Source organism: Silurus meridionalis, chromosome 16, assembly GCF_014805685.1.
Source record: "Silurus meridionalis isolate SWU-2019-XX chromosome 16, ASM1480568v1, whole genome shotgun sequence".
Taxonomy (NCBI): Eukaryota; Metazoa; Chordata; class Actinopteri; order Siluriformes; family Siluridae; genus Silurus; species Silurus meridionalis.
Window position 1 is genome coordinate 10088074 of NC_060899.1, and position 26669 is coordinate 10114742.

At 36.7% G+C, this 26669-nt stretch overlaps 2 protein-coding genes across 6 annotated transcripts; one reads left to right on the forward strand and one right to left on the reverse strand.

Moving 5' to 3' along the window:
* Nucleotides 1-484: 484 nt before the first annotated feature.
* On the reverse strand, nt 485-5168 carry dazap2 (DAZ associated protein 2). The gene is made up of 4 exons (XM_046868843.1): nt 5012-5168; nt 2804-2925; nt 2017-2265; nt 485-1765 (listed from the first exon to the last, which is right to left on the reverse strand). The coding sequence occupies exons 1-4, from the start codon at nt 5022-5024 to the stop codon at nt 1637-1639; spliced, it is 513 nt and encodes a 170-aa protein (XP_046724799.1). The 5' UTR covers nt 5025-5168; the 3' UTR covers nt 485-1636.
* A 2623-nt stretch (nt 5169-7791) lies between these two features.
* Nucleotides 7792-26437, forward strand: pou6f1 (POU class 6 homeobox 1). 5 transcript variants are annotated; one of them, XM_046868837.1, is made up of 12 exons: nt 7792-8167; nt 8775-8921; nt 9086-9209; nt 14608-14791; nt 14889-14998; nt 15233-15458; nt 17864-18075; nt 19831-19953; nt 20082-20339; nt 20439-20565; nt 25510-25678; nt 25820-26437. In XM_046868837.1, the coding sequence occupies exons 3-12, from the start codon at nt 9153-9155 to the stop codon at nt 26163-26165; spliced, it is 1812 nt and encodes a 603-aa protein (XP_046724793.1). In that variant the 5' UTR covers nt 7792-8167; nt 8775-8921; nt 9086-9152; the 3' UTR covers nt 26166-26437. The 5 variants fall into 5 exon arrangements, with proteins under 5 accessions (XP_046724793.1, XP_046724794.1, XP_046724792.1 ...); XM_046868838.1 differs by having other exon boundaries at nt 8781-8921; XM_046868836.1 differs by lacking the exon at nt 8775-8921.
* Nucleotides 26438-26669: the final 232 nt, after the last annotated feature.

Below are 26669 nucleotides of genomic sequence, written 5' to 3' on the forward strand. Positions count from 1 at the left end.
TAGGCTTCATCATCATTATAATGGATACATCTGCGAGTATACTGTCGGATACCCAGTAGTGCTGTTGTTAATTTTATGTTTCAGGGGAAAAACTGAAATAAAGTACAGAAAACTAAACCTGAGGGGGTGTGTATAAAAAGTTAAATGAACGTAAGTTCAATACATATTTTGATAGTATAAGCAGCTGAGCAACTAGTTTAAATACATTTTTCATGTAAGATTTTTATTTAAGATAGGTAATTGTTTTTTGTGGTGTTACTGGTCAGAAAATTCTGATATCTGATTCTGATAATTCTGATAGTTTTGGTAGAAATAATATTACAGATCAAAAGTAAGTATTTTTCTTGACTTTAGCATTGAAAACCAAACTGTTAAAACATGCTGCGTCAACCAAAAAGGCAACCAGATCAGAAAACATGTAGAATCTGTGTCATTTCAGTGTAAGTCATGTATAATAAAATTAAAAAACATCCACACTGCAACATTTAATGACTGGCACTCTATTTGCATGTAGAAAGCATGAGTACAAAAAAAACAACTTTCAAAAGTGTAACTTTTCAGAGTTGGTTGACGGTGAACACGTAGCATTTCAAAAAATAAAAAGAGACTGATCTTTATTAAAACAAAATAGCTTTGAATAAAAGTCCCCTAAAATAAAAAGCATGCAGAACCATCAGGATGCAATTATCAATATTTTTCTGATATGTTTCTATGTATTATTTATTAATTTATCACATGTGCAGATATATTCCGGGAATAATTTCAAGTCACATTTAAAGCTTTTAGTGCATTCTAATCCAGATCTTTGGTACAACCAGCTTCTTGGTTATACATTTAAATGTTAACTAAAAAAACAGTTTGATGTGCTTATGCAAAAAAACTTTTAACTCTAAACTTCTAATTAAACTTTAAGAATAATTCTAAAGAAATTAATTTGTGAAGCACAAACTCTTAGTGAAAAGTAAACAGTTGTTTCACTGAACACAGCATTATATACAGTTCTGGGTATCCGACGTGATGTGGAAATAATTAAAAAGCCAACCAACGTTCTGAATCAAATAGGAGTGCTTATTTACTGCATTTTAATCTGTAAATCTGTTTAATGATGCAGTGCTCAATTTTAACACCCAATTATATTGATCTACTCTTTCCCAAAATAGTACAGTACAGTACTCTGTTGTAATTAGAATGTGTAAAATAGTCTAATATATAACTGCTTTTACTGATATTAAATAAATATACTATTTTTTTAATGGGTATAATGTGTAAATTAATGTTAGCAGGGCAGCCCTAACTTACGAACAGTATTAAGGGTACATTGTTAAACATCACGGGGGAAAAAAAAAAAAACACAAAAAAACCCTTTATGGGTTTTAGTTTATGCGCCACAATGATCTTAGGAAAAGTCTGTTTTCAAACCATAAATAAACATGATCTAAATGTTTTCAAGATTTAATCATGTATTAAACTAAAAGACATCAAAGTACTGTACTGTTATTAGGGACTATAAAACATTACATTCTGTTGTATCACTATCATGGCATAGCCAAGCTGCCCATGGTGAGGCAGGAGAGAGGGGAAAAAGAGAACACCAGACAAGGGGAAAGGTCATGGTCAAATCAGTTCCTTCTAACTGTTACCAAATAGTGTAACCCCCTCCTGAACCACCCATGAAGAAGTTGCTCTTGCGTTGTGTCATCATCACATTTGCACCCTGCATTGCTGCCAGCTGTGCTGCATTTGGAGCATGTCCAGGGGGAGGAGGCTGGTATTTTAAAGGGAACAAGCAAATGAGGTACCATTATAGCCACGTAAAACTGTTTTTACTACTTATTTTTAACAGTGCATTACACACATCCCACCTTGGAAGATTATGTGGTGGCTTGAATTACACAATTAATGTACTTTTATATGATTATCATTTATTCAGAATTGCAATCATGATACAGTGCAGCTTTACACTGCCATTTATTTTGTTGTGGTCTTTTCAGAAATGTATTTAGTGGGCATACTCACAGGTATGGAAGCAGTGCTGCCAGGGGCAAATCGAGCTCCAGCATCAAATCCTCCTTCCATTAATACTGTGGAGCCTGGAGGATACACAGGTCCCATTGGGTAGTAACCCATTGCAACATTAGGGGGCATTGCGCCAACGGGCACAGTCTGGGGCATTGGCACAAACATCTGGGTTGCAGGGTATGCAGTCGTTATGGGAGGTAGCTGCCCAGTAACCTGGGGTGGATGCATATACCTTGGTTGATAGATCTGTAGAGGGGAAAAAAAAAAAAAAAAAAAAAAGAACATGCCAAGCTCACATTTAGACTACTAATTTATTGACTGCTACCCTAGTGGTATAAAAACACTGCACTGCACCAGAATTAGCAGGTCTAGTCTTACAAGACTTTGGCATACAATATAAGCTCACTAGAGAATGTTGTTTACCAAACAAACACCTGTGTATGTTATAGAGTTTGGTCATGATCATATTGTTAATGCAGTCAGGTTGTCCTCAGGATCAAAGTCACAGGATGATCAAACGTCTGAAATCTCTTATCTCTTTTAATCATGAGGAGTAACTTATGTTGCTGTTCAAAAACTCAAGGTCCAATTTTGGCCATCTACAATTTGGCACAAATCTGTCAATGTGAGAGTAATCATGTGGTATCTAAAAAAAACAAGTAGGTACATGTTTATAGCAATTATAAAGAATTATTGCTTTATACATATTTATACAAATGATTTCAGGAATATAAATTTGTAATAAGAAGGAATAAACTTGGTGAATGTTCAGCCTATTTCTTACCTCAGAATAGGCAGGAGGGGCATCTGTGTATGGAGGTACCTGGGGTGGTGGCACTTGCATAGCAGGAGGGTATATAGGTGCTGAGCTCTGCTGAGGATACACAGCCTGTTGTGGATATGACCCTACACAGGAACGATCAGTCATGGATTTTAGTATCAAAAGACACACACACATATATATGTGTGTATATATATATATATGGTTAAAACATTCCATGCATGGACTGAGAAACCTAAAATCACTGGCTATGCTTATGGAAACCAGTAAGATGATGCATTTTAACTAGTTTTACCATTTATTCTGTGTAACTGTTAACTAAGGCAGAAATCATACACTACAAACTAAATAGCATTTAACATTTTTTATATGCTTAGTATATCTATGGCTGTCAATGTTTCTGGATGAACCTGGAGTTGGTTCTCAGTACATGGATTATTTAATAAGGTTGTATTTTTATGTTGGCGTTTTGACATGGCAAAGGATATAGTGTTAAGATCAAACCTGCTCAGTGTTAAGTTTATTTCATGTAAACGAGATTAGATCATGGCTTTGTAAGCAGAGGTAATATGGACAGTCTGTTGAAGCCACACTTTTTTTTTTTTTTATACGAGAGGAACCTGTTGTGGAAAGGCAAAGGTAAAACGGAGAGCTATCCAAATGCGAGATAGACTGAATCCTTTAAAACATGAAGACAGTTTACATTAGAAAAGATTCTCATGAATGAATGATTTAACTTTAATATATTATAAATATTAATAGTTTAATAATAGTAAAAATAGTGTATAATGTTCTTGTATGTATTTCTGTAAAGATGCTTTGGGACAATATTCATTGTTAAGCACTACACAAATACAATTTTAATTTGTCAGCAACTCTCTGCTAGTCCTCTCTTGTTTTTTTGCAGATTTCAATGTGTTATTTGGTGTTTTAAATTATTCATATCCTTCAGATCAGTGACTCTGATCAACTTTCCTTCTTTTCTTAGCTGAAAAATAGCTTGCTTTCTCCTAGACACAGCTCTCTGGCCTTTAGCTGGATAATCCTTTTGAACAACTAACGCAATATTCACAACCTAAGGTTTAGCATTTAATCTAATGGTTCCAAATTCACTTGGAAAAAAAAAGAAATTTTTACACATCTAGATGTAAATATCAAGAAATTGAGTCTCATTTATTCTGATCTACTGCGTATTACTTTTAAAAATACTATTATAATTATTTTTTTCCCCCAAGCACAAATGTCTTTAATACATGACAAAACGATCTGGCCATGCCTTTTCCAAAACAAACAAAAAAACTTTTAGAGGGGACTGTTTGCAGGTAATCAGTGTTATGGAAGGACCCTGGACATAATTTAAAGACATCATTCAAAATACATGAACAGGATTATTTGTTGTTATTTGTACAATGTCAACAACTAAAAACGGTTCATTATTCGGTTCAGTATTCCTCCGTGTAGAACAGAAAAAATCCATTGCTCCTTCCTGCTTGCGTTTACATGGCCGCTCCATGGTTGCCAGATCTTCGAGATTTGAGTGCCAAAACTCAAAATAAATATCCACTGCCTGCATCATTGCCAATAATTGTCAATTATACTGCAACATTTAAAGTAAGTCCCCAGTATGATTTTGAAATAATGTTTTTTTTCTTTAATCGGAATCCTTTCATTTATCGATCTATTTAACCCTTAATCCTAAACAACAATTAAATAAGTAATCAGAAATGTCATTGAGTTGGCAACCCATCTACAAAATTTTTACGTGAAAATACCAAAAACAAAAATGTATGTCATCTGTAAAGAAAAACAAGATAAAACAACGAACACTAAAAACATAATCTAATCTATCCCAGCGGAAAACCTCATCAAAACTGTCGCGTCAGAGTTTGATTTGCTAGCTAGCTAATTAGCTATGTTCACGGTCACCTTTTTATTCACAACACATTTTTTTTGCTAGTCGTTAAAATTACCTGTAAATGTTATAGTTTTATACCGATGTATTTGCCATTAGGGTATACCTATGGTTTGGTATAAACAGGTAAGCGAACAACATTGATAATACTATTCGATTGATGTATGTTTGTGTGCTAACAAGCTAGCTATTTACTTAAAACAAATTAGAACGGCCTCACAAAAACCATATGTGTACAATACGACTGACTCGTCGACGATGCTCGAATAGTGTGGAAAAGACCATGTACACAAACTCACCTTTGTTGTTCATTGTATTTTTTCGAAAAGAAATGAATTTATAACAGTGTGTTAAAACAAAACTCGCTTCTTAGCTACTTCCTTGTTTTCATCCGTATGTTCGGGCTGTGAGCTCCTCTACGTCATTTCTGTCTGCGCTACTCTCACTTAAAGTGAACCGCATTAGGGAAAATAAAGATAGTCTTCATTTCTACTTGCATCTGTTTTACTCCCTTTTCAGTTAAACTATTCACAGAGTTAACTGATACGAAGGTAATATTTAGCGGGGCAGGAATTTTTTTGTAAATTCAAAAAAGTACTTCCAAAATATTCTTATGTTTCCCCCTTAATATCTTAACCTGGATTAATCCAGAAATATACATACTACTTAACTAAATAAAACTACATGTACAACCCGTAGATCTTTTCACAACTGGCTTTGTGTTTATCTCATTAAATTGAGAAGTGATAGTGCAGTGGTTAGGATGTTTACACTACTGACCAAAAGGCCATAAGTTCAAATCCCAGCTTTTGATATTGCAAACCCAGTCTGTAGAATCTGCACAGGGCCATGGAAGTGATCTTTGCCTGCTTTTAGATATTTGCAAACTGATGATTCCTTTGAGATATTTGGTTTGAATAAGGCTTCATAATGGAAGAGGACTCTAAACAAGCAGTTGACAACATGGTGCTTTCCACTCTGAAGGACAGACCTGCTGATTTATCACTGCCATCCAGTTATTATTTAGAGATCACTTCTAGATCTCCTGTAATCAAAAAACAATAATCTCTTTGGTTTGTGTTGTGTTTGTCCATACATAGCTGAAGCAGATGTTCTTCTACCATAGTCTACCATCTTCCCTGTTGTCTGTTTCCACATTTTGCGAAATGTACCCTACTATGGTGGTGACATCAGCAAACTTTACTTTTGAGAGAGAAGAATTGAACATGACCATGATTCATGAGCAAAGTGAAATGATTAGGCCCAAGTTGGTCAGTTTACATCTGAGTTTATGAGGGATAATGATATTAAACGCTGAACTAAAGTCAGTGAATATCATTTACATGAAACAGACTACAGGGAAGAAGTTAGACTACAATAGAAGAACATCCTCATTAGTAACTTACCTCGATTATATTCCCTCTTTCATATCTATAAATACTGCATTATCAGAACTCATCCATATATGTTACACACACTATTCCTGCTGTATACTGTACAATGTTCTATATTCCTGTATTCCTATTCAATACTCATACTGTCTACATTGTCTCACATTGTCTGTATTGTCTTGTATAGTCTGGTTTTGTCTTGTCTATTTTGTCTTGTATAGTCCAAGATGAATGTATAGTTTTACTTTTTTTTCTGTACTTTGAGAGTCACTAACAGCTGGAACCAAATTCCTTGTGTGTCAACACACTTGGCCAATAAACCTGATTCTGATTCTGATGGTCTCAGTTTGTGGCCAACGACCTTGTTGAAACCTACAGTTTTGTGGATGTAAATCTTTTTTGCACAATGGCTCTGACCTAATGATGCTGTAAGACCTGAGCTTGTTCATTCTCCCACTCTGTTGTTTTGATCACCGAAGCGAGCGAAAGACTTGTTCAGGGATGCATGAACGGTTATTGCTAATTTGCAAGAAACTTCTTGTGTAGCCAGTAATTTTTTATTCCCTTCCACATGCTACTGGGGTTGTTATTCTTAAAATGACCTTCAATACAGTGTTTTTACTTATGCTTTGCCTCTCTGCTACCCTTATTTAGCTATCTTCTAGTATTACTGTAGGCCACTTTGTTGCCTGGTTTAAAAATGACCCCCTGTTTTTCAGATAGAGAGCATACATTCCTGTCAAGCCACATCTGCTGGTTTGGGAACACTTTAATGTTTTTGATTGTTACAACAGTTATGGTGCTTTTAGCCTTTTAACCTGTCCATTACCGTGTGTTTCTCTCATGCATGAATTATATATTTTTTGGTACACACTCAAGTTAGTATATTCAAAGAAGCACTTAATGGGTGATTAGAATCAGCACACTGAAGCACAACATATTTTAATCTTGACGGGAATTTTGTTAAGAGTAATAATTGTGTCTAAAAGGACAGATAGCCAAGAGTTGTGGCCAGTATAGAGGGTCATGGAGTGGTCATACATGAATTACATGCTACCTTTGGGCAGTACATATATGGCTGAAGAGGGTATATCAAGACTGTGTGTGAACTATGTTTTTGGGTACTTTCTGTCTTTCAGCTACTGCTGAATAAAGTCTGCTTTGACACAACAGCCCTCGATCCTGATAATTGCCATGACACAGTCTCTATGTAGAAGTCTATATAGGCCTGGACTGATGTGCAGATTTTCTCTAGATCAGCCCCCCTTGGGAATACATAAGTCTCTAAGCTCAAAACAATCCTCTTATAAGGTGGATTCTTCAAGCCAGACCTTGACAGTTTTCACAACTGGCTTTGTTTTGCTAATATTGGGCTTATAGCAGTGGGTCAGTACCAGTGAAACATGATTCGACAGGCCCAGGTGTAGGAATGGAGTGATTTCATATACTCCTGGAATATTTGTGTAAACTTGATCCAGGATATTATTTTCTGTAGTTGTGAAGTTGGTATTTTTATGTATAATTTTTATTGTCTTTAGGTCAATGTGTTTTGTGTATTTTCTTCAAGTCTCCTGCCACAATCAAGCCCTGCTCTGGATGTGTACAGCAGTGTAAAGGCACATCAGAGGTATGTTTAGGGCTTCAGTCTGTGTTTGGAAATGAGACTGCTGCCTCTTTAAGGCCGCCATCGCGTTTGGTATCAAGCCAGGGACATTTTTTCATGGCAACACTCGGCCTGCATAAATTATGTTCATGACGTAGTGCAAAATACTAAATTTCTGTTAATACTAAGATTTGTCTGCAGATAACGCCTACGTTTATGTTATTTCGGTGGGCTGCGTTCACTTGAGCGATAGTTTATGAGGATACCCACCATTAAATATTTAGTAAACGAGCTATATTGCGTCGTTGAGCCTCTTTATCAATGCAAATGCCTCTTTTGTGTGCAGCCAAAGCGTCCGTCTGGAAGCTGTGAGATGAATTTTTAATTATGTATGTCTAATACAAACTGTGGCAAAGCGCGCGGAAGGAGGTGAAAGGCGGAAATTAACCGTAATTCCTCCGGTAAGTTATGATCATAATTGCATTTGAGGGGAGCTTTATAAAATTTTCGAGGCAAAGTAGTGATAGGATACGCTTTTAGGGTTAATATGCAATGGTCTTAATTAGCATAATTTATATATTTATGATAAAGAGAAAGGAAATGCAGAAAATGCAGCTGAGAGGATTGGCGTGTGAGGACTATGATTTGAAGAGGCAGGTTCTTGAAGATTTGCGGACTGAACTCGAGTCAGAGAGATTTGTTTTGAATGGGTTGGGGAGGCACTAAAAACCACAACACCTGTCCAAGTTTTGACAGATGATGAATTTTAGTGCATGCTTTTTACACGTGCTGACTTTCACAGCAAACGGAAAAACGGGATTTTTTTAATCGAGTGCACAGAACAAACCACAACTACGGCTTGTACAGGCCTCCTTATATGAAATCGTAGTTGCGCAGTACATACATATCGCCCTGGTGTTTAATAGCTAATGCCTCTCATTCTCACAATTCTCATGCGCCCCCGTACCGTTATATCAATTAATAACAAACTGTCTTAGAATGGATACATGCTTTTCACATTTCAGTTTACCTTTTAGGCCACCGTATTTTGTAATGTCTTATTCTAAGTTATAGGCAGTGAAGGTTTCGTTAAAACGCACATGGAACAAGTTGTATTCCCGAACCGTGGTACGTCATGTAACTACGTAATTCGAAGCCAATCGAATAATCTGGGCCAAGTGCTGATTGATAAGATGTTGCACATCTTTGGAAAAAGTGAGTGATGACCCCGCTTATTCACATGTTTGACACAATGTCAGTATATTTAAAGCAGGGTATAAGCTTACTTTCTACAAATTGGGTATTTTATATTTTTAAGATTGACCCTTAAGTTAAGGTTATGGATGATCATGGTGAAATGTTATAATTTCTTGCCTCAGGTGGGCTTGTATGCAGAAGCACCCTCAGCCATCATGCCTTACCTGTGACCTTTTGGAGGAAAAATGAATGATGGATTCAGAAGACATTCCTGCTAATGATGCCCCGCTTACTGTCAACGAGCAGGTATTACTATTATAGCTGAATGATTTAATGTATATACACCAGGTGTATATTAATATTAATCTAGTGATTCACCGTTCTTATTATTTTAAATATATAAAGAGAAAAAGATTTTCTATCTATTTACAATGTAAAGCTAAAAGAGAAGGTTAAACAGAGTATTTTGGTTCTTACTACTGATCACCTTTTCTATGATAGGACTGAAAATCCTGTCACGAATAGTATTGGAAGTAAAAAAGAAAATATATAATAAGCCTGTAACTTGTATTGCGCCACAACCACAATAACCAACAGCAGTAGCAGTGGGAACCATTAAGCAATTTGTTATTCTGGTTCATATAATTCAGGGTGCCATCTCACCTCGTCATCTAATCTATGACTTAATTGTTAATAATTGCTCGTTTTAATCCTTGGTCCTTCTGTATTCAAACGAATCTCAATAATTGCACGTCATTTACTTTAAAAAAAAAATACTATTATTCAATAAAAACTTCTGTCCCAAAAATTATTGTCTACATGTAATTAAAATGTTTAGCTTTTCTGTATATAATACAATTTAATTACATTTTATTTGAATAATGTAAACAGTAGACATCTGGTTCTAGTAAGGACTCTCACATTCTGGACTAACTGTAGCTTGTTCTTACATATACTAAAACCTCCAGACAATAAGGCATTACTATAATCAATAATCATTAACCAGAGCTGTCTCTGTGATTTGATGAGGCCTAAATCACAACCAATACATTTCATGAATTTATTCTTATGTAGGTATGAGCATAACTTCTATGCTGCAACCTTTCTAGGGTCCTGGAAAAAAATGTTTTGATATAGACCTGTAATAGACAGCTGGCATGGGTTAAGGTCAGGTTTTTTTTTTTTTTTTTTAATAAATCAGGGGTTTGATGACTGTTAGTTATAATGGAAACATTTTACTAAGAGGTTCTTTTACTGTGATGTAATCTGTTTCGTGAAATGTGTAGGTCTAAAACAGAAGTTGATTTTGATAAGGATTTTTGTTTAGTTTTGAGGGTGTGTATGCTTCTCCTAGTTCATTGAGCTGTAGTATAAAAAAGAATGTATGCCTGTTTTTTTGGGTTTTTTTAAAAATAATTTTTAGCTGTAGAGGGACATTGGACCAGCATCAATAGTGTGATGTGTGATATTATGTTATTAGTTTTTTTCTTTTTCTTATATTATCTTTAGTGGAGCTAAATCATCTAGTACAGGGGTCACCAACCTTTTTGAAACTGAGAGCTACTTCTTGGGTACCGATTAATGTGAAGGGCTACCAGTTTAATACACACAGTTTTCAGTTTGATCTGAAATAACAAATTTGCTCAATTTACCTTTTATTATGTTGTTATTATTAATAATTAATGATATTCATCTATGTGAAGACACTGATTATGGTAATAATTATTAACAATGATTTAACAAAGTAGAAAACAGCTATTTTTAGAAAAGGCCCACAGGCACCATGTTGGTGACCCCTGATCTATTGTGTAGTGGTATGTTGACCTTAGCATTCATTTGCCTGCTGAAGTTCTGTGGGGCCAGATGGTTTTCCAGTCATAGTTTAAACTTTAATTATTGTCAAAACTCTGCAATAGCTGACGTGAATGTGCAGATGACACAGTGTGGCAAGGTTTATATATAATGACACATTTAACATGAGGTGATGGAATGATCTGAGCTCCAAACTTTGGAAGTGAGATCATATTTTCTATATATAAATTACAAATGTAAGAACAAGGGTGAGACCAGCGTTATGAGTGTGTACAGGATAGATACAACTGGTGAAATCTAAGCATCTTTTGTGAATTCTCAATATGAATATTAATGTCTCCAACAACTAATGCCAATGAAACTGGATATTGTTTATTGGATATTGTTTATTTATTTTATAGTGTTTATTGAGGATGCAGAAAGAAGTAGTAGCATGTATTTAGGAGTGTACAATGCATCCAGAAAGTATTCAAAGCGCTTTACTTTTTATTTGTTTTATGTTACAGCTGTATTTAATTTGAATTAAAATGATTTTGTTTTATTAAAATTTAGCTGGATTAAATTAATAATTTTTCTCAAAATAGTACAAACAATATAATGACAACGTGAAGAAAGTTTACATTTGCAAAGATTTCAAACAATGATTTAAAAAATCACGTTCATAAGTATTCACAGCCTTTTCTCAATAGTTTGCTGAAGCTCCTTGGTGCTGTATTTGGTGCCAATTACAGCATCAAGTCTTTTTGAGTATGATGCTACAAGCTTGACACACCTATTTTTGGGCAGGTTCTCTCAATCTTTTTTGCAGAACTTCTATAGTTCCATCAGGTTGGATGGGGAGCGTCAGTTTACAGCCATTTTTAGATCTCTCCAGAGATGTTCAATCAGGTTTAAGTTTGGGCTCTGGCTGGGCCACTTAAGCACATTCACAGAGTCGTCCCATAGCCACTCCTTTGCTATTTTGGCTGTGTTTAGGGTCGTTGTCCTGTTGTTGAAAGATAAACCTTCGCCCCAGTCTGAGGTCCAGAGAGCTCTGGAGCAGGTTATCATCAAGGATGCTGCATTCATCTTTCCCTTGATCCTTATTAGTCTCTCAGTTCCTGCTGCTGAAAAACATCCCCACAGCATGATGCTGCCACCACCATACTTCACTGTAGGGATGGTATTGGCCAGGTGATTAACTGTGCCTGGTTTCAGCGAGTTAAAAGAGTTAAAACTTTGTTTCTCATGGATTGAGGGTCCTTCAGGTGCCTTTGGGCAAACTCCAGGCAGGCTGCCATGTGTGTTTTACTAAGGAGTGGCTTTCTTCCGGCCATTCTACCATACATGCCTGATTGTTATGGATGGTTGCATAGATGGTTGTTCTGAAAAGTTTTCCTCTCTCCACAGAGAAATGCTGGAGCTCTTTCAGAGTGACCATCAGGTCTTTAGCCACCTCCCTGACTAAGGCCCCTCTCCTCTGATCGCTCAGTTTGGCTGAGCAGCTTGCTCTAGGAAGAGTCCTGGTGGTTCCATTTCCACTTCTTCCATTTATCGATAAGTCCACTGTGCTCATTGGGACCTTTAATGCTGCACACATTTTTCTGTACCCTTCCCCAGATCTGTGCCTCGATACAACCCTGTCTCAGAGGTCTACAGACAATTTCTTGGACTTCATGGCTTGGTTTGTGCTCTGACATGCACTTAACTGTGGCACTTTATATAGACAGGTGTGTGCCTTTCCAAATCATGTCCAATCAAATTAATTTAGCACATGTGGACTCCAATCAAGTTGAAGAAACATCTCAAGAATGATCAGTGGAAACAAAATGCTCAATTTTGATTGTCATGGCAAAGGCTGTGAATACTTATGTAGGTGATTATTTAATAAATTTGCAAATATTTCAAACAAACTTCTTTCACATTGTCATTATGGGGTATTTATTGTAGAACTTTGAGGAAAAAATCAATTTGATATATTTTGGCTGTAACATAACAAAACGTGGAAAAACTGAAGCCCTGTGAATACTTTCTGGATGCCCTTAACTAGATTTAATTAAAAAAACTAGAATGACCGGTCCAAAGATGGACTGTGAGCAAAAATGGAGAGGTTGACCCCTGCTTGTGTATAAAGGCACGGCAAATGTATGACAAGTATAACACATAAACCTCCTCAGACAATGTAAGGAAGTAGCAGAAAGAGATAATTTGCCTGAAAAAAACATTCTATTCTGGTCCCAGTAGGGGGCCATCTTTCACCATCCCATCTTTCACACATTTCAGATGTGTTTTTTGTTAGTGTAGTCATTCAGGAACAGCCCTGTTGTAATTGTGATTAACATGAACCCCTCCCTAGCTAATTAAGGTACACCAATGGTCAATGGTAGGGAGGGCTCATTTTAATCTAACCCTGGATTTGACCAAGGGCTATTGGTAGATTACCTTATACTTCCCTTAAAATTCCCTTTAAAATCCAAGGAAATATAGCATTTTCTATGTTCTTTTGTTTCTTCAATTCATCACATTTCTACTTACAGTAGCAGTGTCATTGGGTCTTTAAGAAACTTTAGGTGGCTCTCTAAGGGGAACCATTTTTTTCACTGCCCTAACTTTTCTCCTTCTTCCGTTTTTCAAACACACAGCAGACAAGAGGGCTGGGGGACTGTTCATTGTGATTGAGGGGGAGCATTGCCAAGTGCTGCACACAGCAGCATGCTTTCAGTGTGGAGGTAGTGTGGAGTACAGCACTGTGGAGAATGAGTGTTAAGCGTTCAAATGGACAGTCCAATAGCACTTATTATCGTTCTCATTAGCTTTACTTGGACCATGTCTTCTTGCAATGGCAGCTGATGTGCAGATCGCAGCATTGGGCATGACTGCTCTTTACACTGTGGTCCACACGCAGCTGCTTGCAGGTGGTGGCAGCATTGTTTAGCATAAGTGTGAGAAAAAAAGGGTGTAATGGTACACAAAATAAAATAAGTCATGGTTTGGTATTTCGGTACAGTTAGGAAGGAATACATGCAAAATATAAAATAAAAGTTGTTTATGTAATTTTTATATATATATATCAGGACACCAAACAGAACCTTTGCTATGTTTCCACACAGACGGTTTAAATTGCCGGATGTGTGCATTATGGTGAATTTTTGTGCTTGATTTGAGACTTGCCGCATCAGTAAAACCATTGTTTAGTGATTTAAATTTTTTTTTTTTGTGGAGTTTATGTATATATATTTTAATATCTAAGTAAACGTTTTATTTATTTATTTTTATTATTATTATTTTTTTAATTAAAAGGTCAAACAGAAATGTGAGTTAATAAAATTGGTGGCAATAAAATTCATTTGCATTAATGTTAATTTTGACAGATCTAAATATATATATTGATTCATGGAAGACAAAAATATCTCTGAGGCCCTCTGACAGCTCCACAAACATTCATTTTAGCTTACATTTATATCTTCTGAAATGATGGTTATTAATGGTCAAAAAAGGTTTAGAAATGGTGACTGGTGCTTTACATTTGCTACTTATACATTCATTACTTTTATTACAATTATTGATATCAGTTCACCTCCAAATGCTAGCTCAGTTTGTCATGACTGTAAAGCTGTAATATTTTTCCTGACAGTTGTCAAATCAATGTACTTGCAAATTTTATATGACTAAAAGTAAAAATTGTAAATATTAGCCATCTTAAATTGCACTTAATGTATTTTACGGCATTCGTGCTCATAACCGTGGGGTATAAGAGTGCTGGTGGTCCTTCAGTTCCACTGGTGAATAGCTGTCAGAGAGAACATTCCTTAAAAAAATGTGTGAAATCTGTAGATATCTGTAGTGTTAGAAATATACCACAAAAGTTTACAATTGTCAAACTCCATTAATTTATTCGCTAATTTGTCCTAAGGTGATTGTCATGTCCAGTCATGAGACCATTCGAGTTCTAGAGGTTGAGGTGGACACTGCTGTGCCCTCCCCAGGAACTCATGTGAAAAATGAGGCAGGACCGGAAGAGGGGAGAGGAAAAGCTTTAGAGCTAATAGAAGGGGCCACTCAGGATAAACAAACACCATCCAATACCATCCACACAGGTGGGTAAACTTTTTCATGCATGCGTATTTGTTTTTTAATTTTAATCTGTATTGTTCTGATCAGTGTTTTGAATGGCTTTTTAATTCATTTTCACAGTTTCCAATGAAGCTGCAGCCCCTTCTGTACAGAATGTTCCAATTCCTATAAGTCTCTCTTTGCCTCACGCTCAGACCAGCATGCCCATCACTATCCAGGCCTGTCCACAGGTGAGCTGGTCATGCATCTATACAGCCTGTAACTCAGTAGATAAGGTAGATAATGGTGACTGGAAGATTTAAGTATAACTCTCTGGCCTGACAGAAGGCCAATGTTGCAAGCTTTTTTATCCTTGTTTAACAATATAAATGGATTTGTAGGATGCTTTTATATAAAAGCACCAAGCAGAAAATAAAACTGCCAAAATATAATACCTTGTTTCATATTGTGATATCTCTTTTAAGGTTCTGACCCAGGATGGACTTGCGACTCTGATGACTGGCATGATTGCCCAGCAAAGCACTCTGAACCAGCCTCTGCTGATTCCACTAAGTATGGCAGCCTCTGTGGGTGGACAAAATGGGCTGGCACTGCTGACCCTTCCAACAACTACACTAGCCACTCTACCAGGTTTCAGTGCTGGTGGTACAGCTGGGGGGCTCATTAAACTACCTTTTGGTGGCTTGCAGGGTAAGGTGCTGTTTGGAATGTTAAATAATCGAGAGATTAATTTGAGGATAATTTATTCAGGCTTTCTAAAAATAAAAAGCTCAATTTCATTTAGTTACATTTTATTTGTTATAACATTCTTACCAATGGACTTTCACAAAGCCGCTTCACAGAGATACATAGGTTTTGGATATAATATTTTGATTAAAACATTTATCTCTATAAATCTTTCTTTAATGAGTAAACCAGAGGTGACGGTAAAGAGGTGACAAGAAAAACAAAAAAGGCAATATGAAGGCAATATTAAAGGTGGCCTTGAAAGGAATTAGACTCAAAAGTATTCTGTTTTATAAACTGCTGCATTTCGGATATAAGAAAAAGGCAGTTATGTTACTGCTGTTATACCCTCAACAATTTCACACGTCACTGAACAGGATGTAAAAAAAAAAAAAAAAAGAAAAAGAAGAGAAAGTTATCTATGTATAATTTTGGGATAAACTGGAAAGTTTAATAAATGTGGGTAGGTATAAGAATGAATGGGTGAGGGGATAACATTGAAGAGCCAAGAGACACGTTAAGATTTGTAGAAATCCTGGCTGTGATGCATGTAATGGAAAGAGGGACTGATGAAATAAAACTGCATAAGCATCCTTCCTCAGAAGCGCTGTAAAACAGAAAATAACATCATTCCAACAAGAGGACAATCATATTACATCATCAATAAAGATTAGGGAGCCTATTATAGAAGAAGTATTAATGCAAGCCATTACACTTTCTCCTCTCTGTGCTTGACCAATTAGCTTGCATGTTTTGGATGATGAGCAAATCCTTTCTATAGCCACACTTTCGTAGAAGGTTTATATTGGCATCACCATAAAACTTCCAGAATTCTTGTGACCGATCCCTGTATTTATAGTGTATTTTATATTTAAATATTCATTTATCCCTGTATTTATAGTGCATCACTGTATTTCTAGCCTTATATTTCTACAGTCAATGTCTTCAAACAATGATTCTGAACTACACTGGTGATTCAGAATATATGCAGTAAGAAAGTAACATTAATTCAATTCAGTTAATTTTTATTTGTATAGCACTTTTAACAATGAACATTGTCTCAAAGCATCTTTACACAGATAATGTGGTGATAAAAAAATTTATATGTGCTTTATAAGTGTAAGTTTGTCCCTGATGAGCGAGCCGGTGGCAAGGAAAAACTCCCCGAGATGGCATAAGGAACAATCCTTGAGAGGAACCAGACTCAAGAGGGAACCCATCCTCATCTGGGTTGCACTGAATGTCCATTTATTGCAGATATACGGGGTACAGTGATGGTGATCAGAAGCAAGCAATAGTCCTGAGTCAATGTAGCAGACTGTTGACATTAACTACAGTCCAATCCATCCTCAAAGCTCCTGTTCTTACTCCGGAATTTCATGGAACCACCCAAGGCATTGATGAGAAACCGTCCCACCTCCAATCAAAGAGAACACTATCCAGAGACAGGCCTGGAAGAAGTGGGAAGTTCTGCGGAGGGTAGCAGGGCAGGAACAGTGGTCACTGGAACCTCGGGAGCATGTTTAAAGAGAGAGAGAGAGAGAGAGAAGAGCGGTGACAGGAAGAGAAGGATATAATTATTATGTGTCCTTATTGTTGTATGAAAGTTAATGTCACTGTGCAGTTGGGATTCTTAATTAGAGGGTGGATAACTGCCAGTTTGAATGATTTAAGTACATAACCAGTGCTAATGGAAGAGTTTATTAATTTAAAAACCGGTTCAATTACCTCTGGAATTATCTGTTTGAAGAAACTTGTAGGCAAGGGATCGAGAATGCAGGTTGATGATTTTGATGAGGAAATAAATTAAAATTAAGTAATTCTCTCAAATAGAAGTAAAGCTTTGTAACTGATTGTTATAATTACACTGCTGTCTACAGGGTTATTTGTAAAATAGTTTGGATTTATATTAATCATCTGGATTTCTTGCCTGATGTTAACTTTATTATTAAAAAAGTTCATGAAATCATTACTTATAAAGTAATATAAATTAGATAAGAAACAAACTTATAATAATTTAGAAATGTGGCTATTAAACATGCAAATTAGTAAAACAAGAAGAATAGTTGATCTGGTTAAAAGAACAATTGCATATGAAATAACAGTCGTGAAAAACCTTAACTCTAAAATTCTGTAAAGCTGCTTTGAGACAATGTCTGTTGTGAAAAGAGATATAGAAATAAACTTGACATGACATGAAAAAATGCTTTTGTAGAAAATAGTCATTTAAGCCAGAGGAGATCATAATTCCTTACAAGCAAATATAACCTAATTATTTAATAAAATTTTGTAAAATGATTAGCAGTGGTCTAGCCACTTTGATTTGGTGAGTGAATAGTTTATACCCCTTATTTTTTTTCTCCTTATAGCTGCCACTGTTTTGAACTCAGTTCAGCCACAGTTTCAGGCACCTGCACAGACACTTCTACAGCCCCAAGCAGCTGCACTACAGTCAATGCAGCAGACTCAGGCTGCTATAACCAGCACTGCCACTGTACCTTCAGTCATGCATAAGGCCACTGATCCTATTGCATCAGTTGCAACACTTCAGAACACAGGCCTCACCATCAACCCTGCTATCGTAAGTTATTGACCATTTTATTCAATGGACAAGTAACACCAATTAATGAGTGGAATTGTATTAGTGGTTTAATGAGAAGTATTAAATGAGTCATTCCTTTGTATGTAATAAAGCTGATAAGTTGTGATATACACCAATTATACAGAACATTAAAATCACCTAATTCTGTAGGTCTAAACAGCTGTGATCCGTTAATGCATGCAGTATCTGGCAGAAATCTTTTTAAATCATGTAAGTTCTGAGATTGGCTCTCCATAGGTCAAACTCCAAGATTTGGATTGTCACAAATGGTTTAAGAACTGGAGATTTTGGAGATTAATTAATGACTAGTTTAGGCCCATGACAAGTTCAAACCACTTGAACTCATCATGATCCTAAAACCATTCCTCAACATTTTTGACAAACTTGGCACAAAGCATTATCCTGCTCAAAGAGACAAGTTCCAGGAATAAATTAATACCACTTACCACTTTGCAATAGAACATAGAGAACATACATGTTTAAACTGAGAAATCTTTTATGCACAAAATGAGCTCATTTTAAATTTGATGCCTGCTACAGATCCCAAAAAAGTTGGCATGGGGGCATGTTTACTATGGTGTAGCATCTCCTCTTCTTTTCAAAACAGTTTAAAGACGTCTGAGCATTGAGGATATGAGTTTCTGGAGTTTTGCGGTTGGTATTTGGTCTCAATTTCTTGCCTGATATAGGTTTCCAGCTACTGAAGAGTTCGTAGTCGTGGCATATTTATCATTTAACGATGCACCAAATAAGCTCTATAGGTGAAAGATCTGGACTGCAGGCAGGCCAATTCTGTACCCGGACTCTTCTACTACGAAGCCATAATATTGTAATAGCTGCAGTATGTGGTTTTGCATTGTCCTGCTGAAATACACAAGGCTTTTCCTGAAATATACATTGTCTGGATGGGAGCATATGTTGCTCTAAAACCTTTATATACCTTTCAGCATTCATAGTGCCTTCTAAAACATGCAAGCTGCCCATACCGTATGCACTTATGCACCCCATACCATCAGAGATCACCCAACAAAGCTCTTCAGCCTTGTCCCTTACGCACAGAGATTTCTCCAGTCTCTCTGAATCTTTTGATGGTGTTATGTACTGTAGATCATGAGATTTGCAAAGCTTTTGCAATTTGACATTGAGGAACTTTGTTTTTAAAGTATTCCACAATCTTTATGTACTCGTTCACAAATTGGAGAGGCTCTGCCCATCTTTACTTCTGAGAGACTCTGCCTCTCTAAGACGTGCCTTTTATAGCTAATCATCTTACAGACCTGATGTCCATTAACTTGTTTAGTTGCTAGATGTTTTTACAGCTGAATATTTTTAAAGATTTTTTAAATCTTTTTCTTTTAAAGTCTTTTTCAGCTCTTCTTTGCCACGTGCCAACTTTTTTGAGACCTGTAGCAGGCAACCAATTTGACATGAGCTCATTTTGTGCATAAAAGTGTAAAATGTCTGTTTAAACATTTATGTTCTCTATGTTCTATTGTGAAAAAAATATTGGCTCATGTGATTTGAAAGTCTTTTAGTTTTCATTTCATTCAAATTTCAAAAACGTCCCAACATTTCCAGAATTTGGGTTGTATATGATTTTCATATTATCTCTGATTGTTGTATACAAGGATCTCCTTGCTTAAGGGTTGAATACAGGTTTTCACGGTTCATGTGTATGGTGTATGGTAAATTTGAGCAGATTAAATAGACATTATATTTTTATTTGTGTCTCAGATAAGTGCTGCATCTTTGGGTGCTCAATCACAGTTCATTAGTTCTCTGGCTACATCTCCCATCATCACTAACGCCAATGTGGCAGGACTTACCAGCCAGATCCTCACCAATGCACAGGGTCAGGTGAGAAAACAATAATTATATTAATAAATAATTTATATGGAATTATGAGACTCATTCAAATGAATGAAAATAAAATATATTTTAATAACCATGTGGGATATTTATGAAGTTTATTTCCTTGTTTTTAGATGATCAGCACTTTGCCTGTGTTAGTGAACCCTGCATCTCTGACAGGAGTGTCACCAACACATTCAACACCAACTCAGGGTCTACAAGTGCAGACTGTGGCTCCTCAGCTGCTGCTGAACTCCCAGGGCCAAATAATTGCCACCATCGGGAGCAGCCCTGGTGCTGCTGCTTTCACCACATCCACCAGCTCCACAGCCTTGACCAAAACTACAATGTCACAGACCAAGGTCAACACACAGGTGTGGCACAGTGAATTGGTAATGAATTGTGTGGGCACAGTTCTTTTACCGAAAATACATTTGCAAGTGACAGTTCTATGTATTAAGTTAATGTGACTGTTCTGCTTGGCACTATAGGCTCCCATTGTAACAGTAAACCAGTCTCCAGTCATGATTGCTCCACAGCCTTCCACAGGAAAATCACCTTCCTCATCGATTCCTGTTGCATGTGCAGAAATGCCCACAGTCAGCCAACTCGTCACCAGTATGACTATATCCTTTCTTTTTTTTAACAAGAATAGTATACTGTGGATATCAGTCATGCCTTTATTTAAATGTGTAATTATTAAATCAAATTAAATGTATATCATTTGCATAGCAGTTTACATTAATAGATATGTTCACAAAACAGCTTTAAAAATATAGTGTAATAAATACATTTTGATATGCAGTATATAACTTAACCTCCACAAACCATATAGGAATATGTCTTGGGACTAGTTTTTCAGCTGAAATAGGGGCCCTAATCAAGACATGAAGAATAAATAGTTCCAAGTAGACTTTTTGCTTTTTACCAGAGTGCCAAATAAAGCATGGACAAAAGTCTTGAAGGTTTTAAGCTTTAATTATACAGGTAATATTACAGTTATAGCTGTTCCATACTTTAACTAATTATCGACAAATTTATGATATTGTTCTTCATGCTGTGCTTGGTAAAAATCCCATTCCTCTTTGCTGCTATAATAGCAAATTGAAGACTTTAGGGAGAGTTTCCACTTTGGCTTGGCTGTTGAAATTTCTTATTGAGACACAATAGGTTTGGAATTGATGTAGGGGTAGAAGTCATGACACTCAGCAGTCCAATTAATTTTGCAGGTGGTTGGTGGGGATGAAATCAGTGCTCTGTGCAGGTTACTCATGCTCTTCCACACCAGCCTTGGCAAACCATGTCCTTCAATGGCACATATCTAGTCATTATTCCCATGAGAAGTAAAAACTAGACTTCTATAGTAGGGTTCTGGTATCTGACCAAAGTGGGTAATTTTCTGTTTAGACAGGGAAGATCTGATTCAGGTTGACTCATCACAAAGTGGTGGAAATACCACCCTGAGGTTGGGAAGCTGTGTAAAATGTAAATAAATACAGAATGCAATAATGTGAAAGCCTCATAAATCCATATTTTATTCTAATTAGAAAACAAAAAACATATAAAATGTTTAAACTGTCAAAAATGTACCATTTTAAGGAAAATTAGTCATCCACATATGTAGGTTAAAGCAGGTTATCAAGCAAAGAAACAGCTATATGTGAACATGAATCAGAAACAGCATTGTCTTCTCCCGGCAAAACTCATTTAAAATAAGTGGAGGCAAAGTGGAAAACTGTTCTGTAGGCAGATAAATCTAAATTTAAAAACCATGGCTGCCGTGTCCCCGGGGCTAAAAAGGAGAGGGACTATCCAGCTTGTTATCAGAGCTTGATTCAAAAACCTGCATGTTGCTCGGTATGGGCATGGTATGGGGGTGCATTAGTGCCTATGAACTGGGAAGCTGGCACATCTGGAAAGGCACTATCAATGCTTAAACGTATATACAGGTTTACCTTATATTTTATATTATATTTTCCTCAAAAAATATACATTCTTAGTTTAAACATTTGATATGTTTTTATCTTCTATTGTGAATAAAATATGGGCTTATGAATCTGTTTTTATTTACATTTTACACAATGTCCAAACAATTTTACAAATTGTGGTTGTAGTACTTTAGCGTTTATAGTGGGCATCACAAGAAATGCAGGGAATGCTGCAATATCAATATATTGGTAAACATGATGGATGGTGCAAAAACCCACAGTCACTCTAAAGTTATCTGTCCATCAGTGCAAGCAAGCCATGGGTTTTGCAAAGGTATGCAGTTCTGGCAATCTTGGCGATCACTAGCAGCATTTATCTAAACCCATTTTAGTTGTATCAGGGAGAGTTACCACACCAGACCACTACAGACAAAAGGTTTCCATGATATACCTTTACTACAAACATAACTGTATAAGGTTTATATACAGGAATTAATCTGGACACATGGTACATCCTGGAGTATAATCTGTGCTCTACAGGTGCAGGTAACTATGCAGAAGGTGCCAAATCTTTCAGTTAATTTTGGAGTCAGTGTCAGTTCTAGGCTCCACAGTTTTAAACCTGAAATATCAGCTAACAATGTATTTCCCCATATAAATGAATTCAGCTATAGAATACGTTTCAGTTTCCTCATTGTTTGCCCATCATAAAACCGCTATGATTACACTATTAAATCACTCTTAATCAGTATGAATATATATACAGTGGTCCCCCAGTTATCGAACTTAATTCGTCCCTTAAAACCGTTCGAAATCCGATATGTTCGAAAACCGGACCTAATTATCCCATAAGAAATAATAGAAAACCAATTAATCCGTTCCCGAACTTCACCAATACCCAGTAATTAACAATTTTTTCCCGTTTTTAGCCGTATTAATAGTCAGGAATCCCCCTGCCACGCCCCCTACGGTGGCTGTCATGGTGCTTCAGGGAATGCCCTTTTCCTTTGCTCATGCGTGCTCCGCCCACATTGAGCTCATCACAATCGGGCTTCCTCCGTAAAGCACTGTGGATATTATTTATGGACTGCCTTTTGCCGGATTATCCCGATCTCTGCAGGTATTTTGTGTTGGCTCTGTAAAAGTATAAATTAACAACTTTACAAGAGTAAGAAACAAAATGATTACTGTACTTACCGCTAAATATCATTAATATTGTTCACAAACAGAAGTTGCGATAGATGCTTACTCAGCGGTGGTTGAAGCGGAAGCAGTTTCTTCCCCTCGCGCTGGGTTGGGCAGCGTGGGTGGCGTTCGATAACCGGAATGTTCGATAGCCGAGCCGTTCGATAACCGGGGGACCACTGTGTGTGTGTGTGTGTGTGTGTGTGTGTGTGTGTATATGTATATATATATATATATATATATATATATATATATATATATATATATATATATATATATATATATATATAATATACAGTGAGGAAAATAAGTATTTGAACACCTGAGAAAGTCAATGTTGATATTTGGTACAGTAGCCTTTGTTTGCAATTACGAGGTCAAACGTTTCCTGTAGTTTTTCACCAGGTTTGCACACACTGCAGGAGGGATTTTGGCTCACTCCTCCACACAGATCTTCTCTAGATCAGTCAGGTTTCTGGCCTGTCGCTGAGAAACACGGCGTTTGAGCGCTCTCCAAAGATTCTCTATTGGTTTATGTCTGGAGACTGGCTAGGCCACGCCAGAACCTTGATATGCTTCTTACAGAGCCACTCCTTGGTTATCCTGGCTGTGTGCTTCGGGTCATTGTCATGTTGGAAGACCCAGCCTCAGCCCATCTTCAATGCTCTAACTGAGGGAAGGAGGTTGTTTCCCAAAATCTCGCAATACATGGCCCCGGTCATCCTCTCCTTAATACAGTGCAGTCGCCCTGTCCCATGTGCAGAAAAACACCCCCAAAGCATGATGCTACCACCCCCATGCTTCACAGTAGGGATGGTGTTCTTGGAATGGTACTCATCATTCTTCTTCCTCCAAACACGTTTAGTGGAATTATGACCCAAAAATTCTATTTTGGTCTCATCTGACCACATGACTTTCTCCCATGACTCCTCTGAATCATCCAAATGGTCATTAGCAAACTTAAGACGTGCCTGGACATGTGCTGGTTTAAGCAGGGGAACCTTCTGTGCCATGCATGATATCAAACCATGAGGTCTTAGTGTATTACCAACAGTAACCTTGGAAATGGTGGTCCCAGCTCTTTTCAGGTCATTGACCGGCTCCTCCTGTGTAGTTCTGGGCTGATTTCTCACCTTCCTTAGGATCATTGAGACCCCACGAGGTGAGATCTTGCATGGAGCCCCAGTCCGAGGGAGATTGACAGTCATGTTTAGCTTCTTCCATTTTCTAATGATTGCTCCAACAGTGGACCTTTTTCACCAAGCTGCTTGGCAATTTCCCGTAGCCCTTTCCAGCCTTGTGGAGGTGTACAATTTTGTCTCTAGTGTCTTTGGACAGCTCTTTGTTCTTGGCCATGTTAGTAGTTGGATTCTTACTGATTGTATGGGGTGGACAGGTGTCTTTATGCAGCTAACGACCTCAAACAGGTGCATCTAATTTAGGATAATAAATGTAGTGAAGGTGGACATTTTAAAGGCAGACTAACAGGTCTTTGAGGGTCAGAATTCTAGCTGATAGACAGGTGTTCAAATACTTATTTGCAGCTGTATCATACAAATAAATAGTTTAAAAATCATATATTGTGATTTCTGGATTTTTTTTTTTAGATTATGTCTCTCACAGTGGCCATGCACCTACGATGACAATTTCAGACCCCTCCATGATTTCTAAGTGGGAGAACTTGCAAAATAGCAGGGTGTTCAAATACTTATTTTCCTCACTGTGTGTGAGCTACAGGGGGAAAAAATGTATTGTAATGGCAAAGTCAAAATGAAGACCTAAAACCTTATAAAATTCTGCTGGATCTTAAGAGAGATTTGCATAAACAAATGCTCTTATACATTTATTAACTTAATCAATGTTGTAAAGAAAAATGTTGGAGACTGGTAACAGAAAATGTTTACAGGAAATGTTTACTGTTAAGAGATTTTTCTGACCATTTGAATGCTGATTTTTTTTTTTTTTTTTAAAGAAAAAAGTTGACTTAAAATGTACATAGTGACTTTTTTTATTGTCACCTTTGTTTAATTAAAACATAGAATTGAAGGAGGATACACTTATTTTTATGACTATATATGATATATATTTAGTTTAGCTAATAGGCATATTATATAAATTAGATAATTAGCATTTAGTCTCAGACTTCGTGTTCATAAAACCATGCACTTGTAAAATTGTTAAACATTAAAAAGCTTCCGAATACCCATGCAGAGAAGTTCACCTAGACATATAATTTATTCTTGATGTTTGATATCCACTGTATATATTCTTCATTGAGGGATAGTTTTGTGGATAATTAAGAGCTATATACATATAGAAAAAAAACAAGATCATCTTTTAATAAATGTCTTAAATAAAGTGTTTACGCTAACTGTTATACTGCTGCATGTTTTTTTTTTTGGTCACACAATTGAAATTATGGGGTTTAAACCTTACCCTGTATATTTAGAGCCACAGTCTGGGGTGACTGAAGATGAGGGCATTAATCTGGAGGAGATACGTGAATTTGCCAAAAACTTTAAGATTCGGCGACTTTCATTGGGGTTGACACAAACACAAGTGGGCCAAGCTCTTACGGCTACTGAAGGACCGGCTTACAGCCAGTCTGCAATCTGCAGGTCAGTTTAAAATTTTTTATCTTACTGTATTGCTCCCACTCACTATTCATTGTCTATCTCGCTGTATTAATTATACATGATCCCACTAGACCACTAGGTCACTTAAAGTTCTGAAGTAACTTATGATCTGACCCGTTTCAGGTTTGAGAAGCTTGATATAACCCCGAAGAGTGCTCAGAAGCTAAAACCAGTTCTAGAGCGTTGGCTTGCTGAAGCAGAGCTCTGGAACCAGAAGGGCCAGCAAAATCTAATGGAATTTGTGGGAGGTGAGCCGTCCAAGAAACGCAAACGCCGCACCAGTTTTACACCACAAGCCATTGAGGTCCTAAATAGCTATTTTGAGAAAAATGCACTTCCAACTGGACAGGAGATCACAGAAATTGCTAAGGAGCTAAATTATGACAGAGAGGTTGTACGAGTTTGGTTTTGTAACCGCAGACAGACACTGAAGAATACAAGCAAGATCAATGTGTTCCAAGTACAGTAAAGTGTACAATACCAGCCTGGAAGGACAATGAGATATATGCATGGATATAAATTGTTCTTTTGTACTGTGACATTTTAAAAATTAATGTTTTGTGAGAAGCTTCTAGGTTGTTTTTCCACATTAAAAGCAGCAGCATTGCACAAATGGTCAATGTGGCACACATCAATATCAGATTTGTCAATGATTCTTTGTTCAACATCACACTTCAAGAACCAATAAATTATATAGATTGTCTTTAATATTAAATAGCATACTGGCAACATGTCCTAAAACATACTGTGTTTTTTGTGCCTATTTTATGTCTCTCTTTTTTTTGTTTATTGTGCTACAGAATTTGCAGCCACTATTGTATTTTAGTGAATTGTACACCCAGGAGCCAAACTTATGTCTACAAAAGAAAATGATTTCCAAAAGATTTTTGGTTTGTTGGCTCTTTAACAGGAATTATAATTTTATTATTTTTTTGAGCTTTCTGTCTCTTGATCTTAATCTTCTACAACCAGA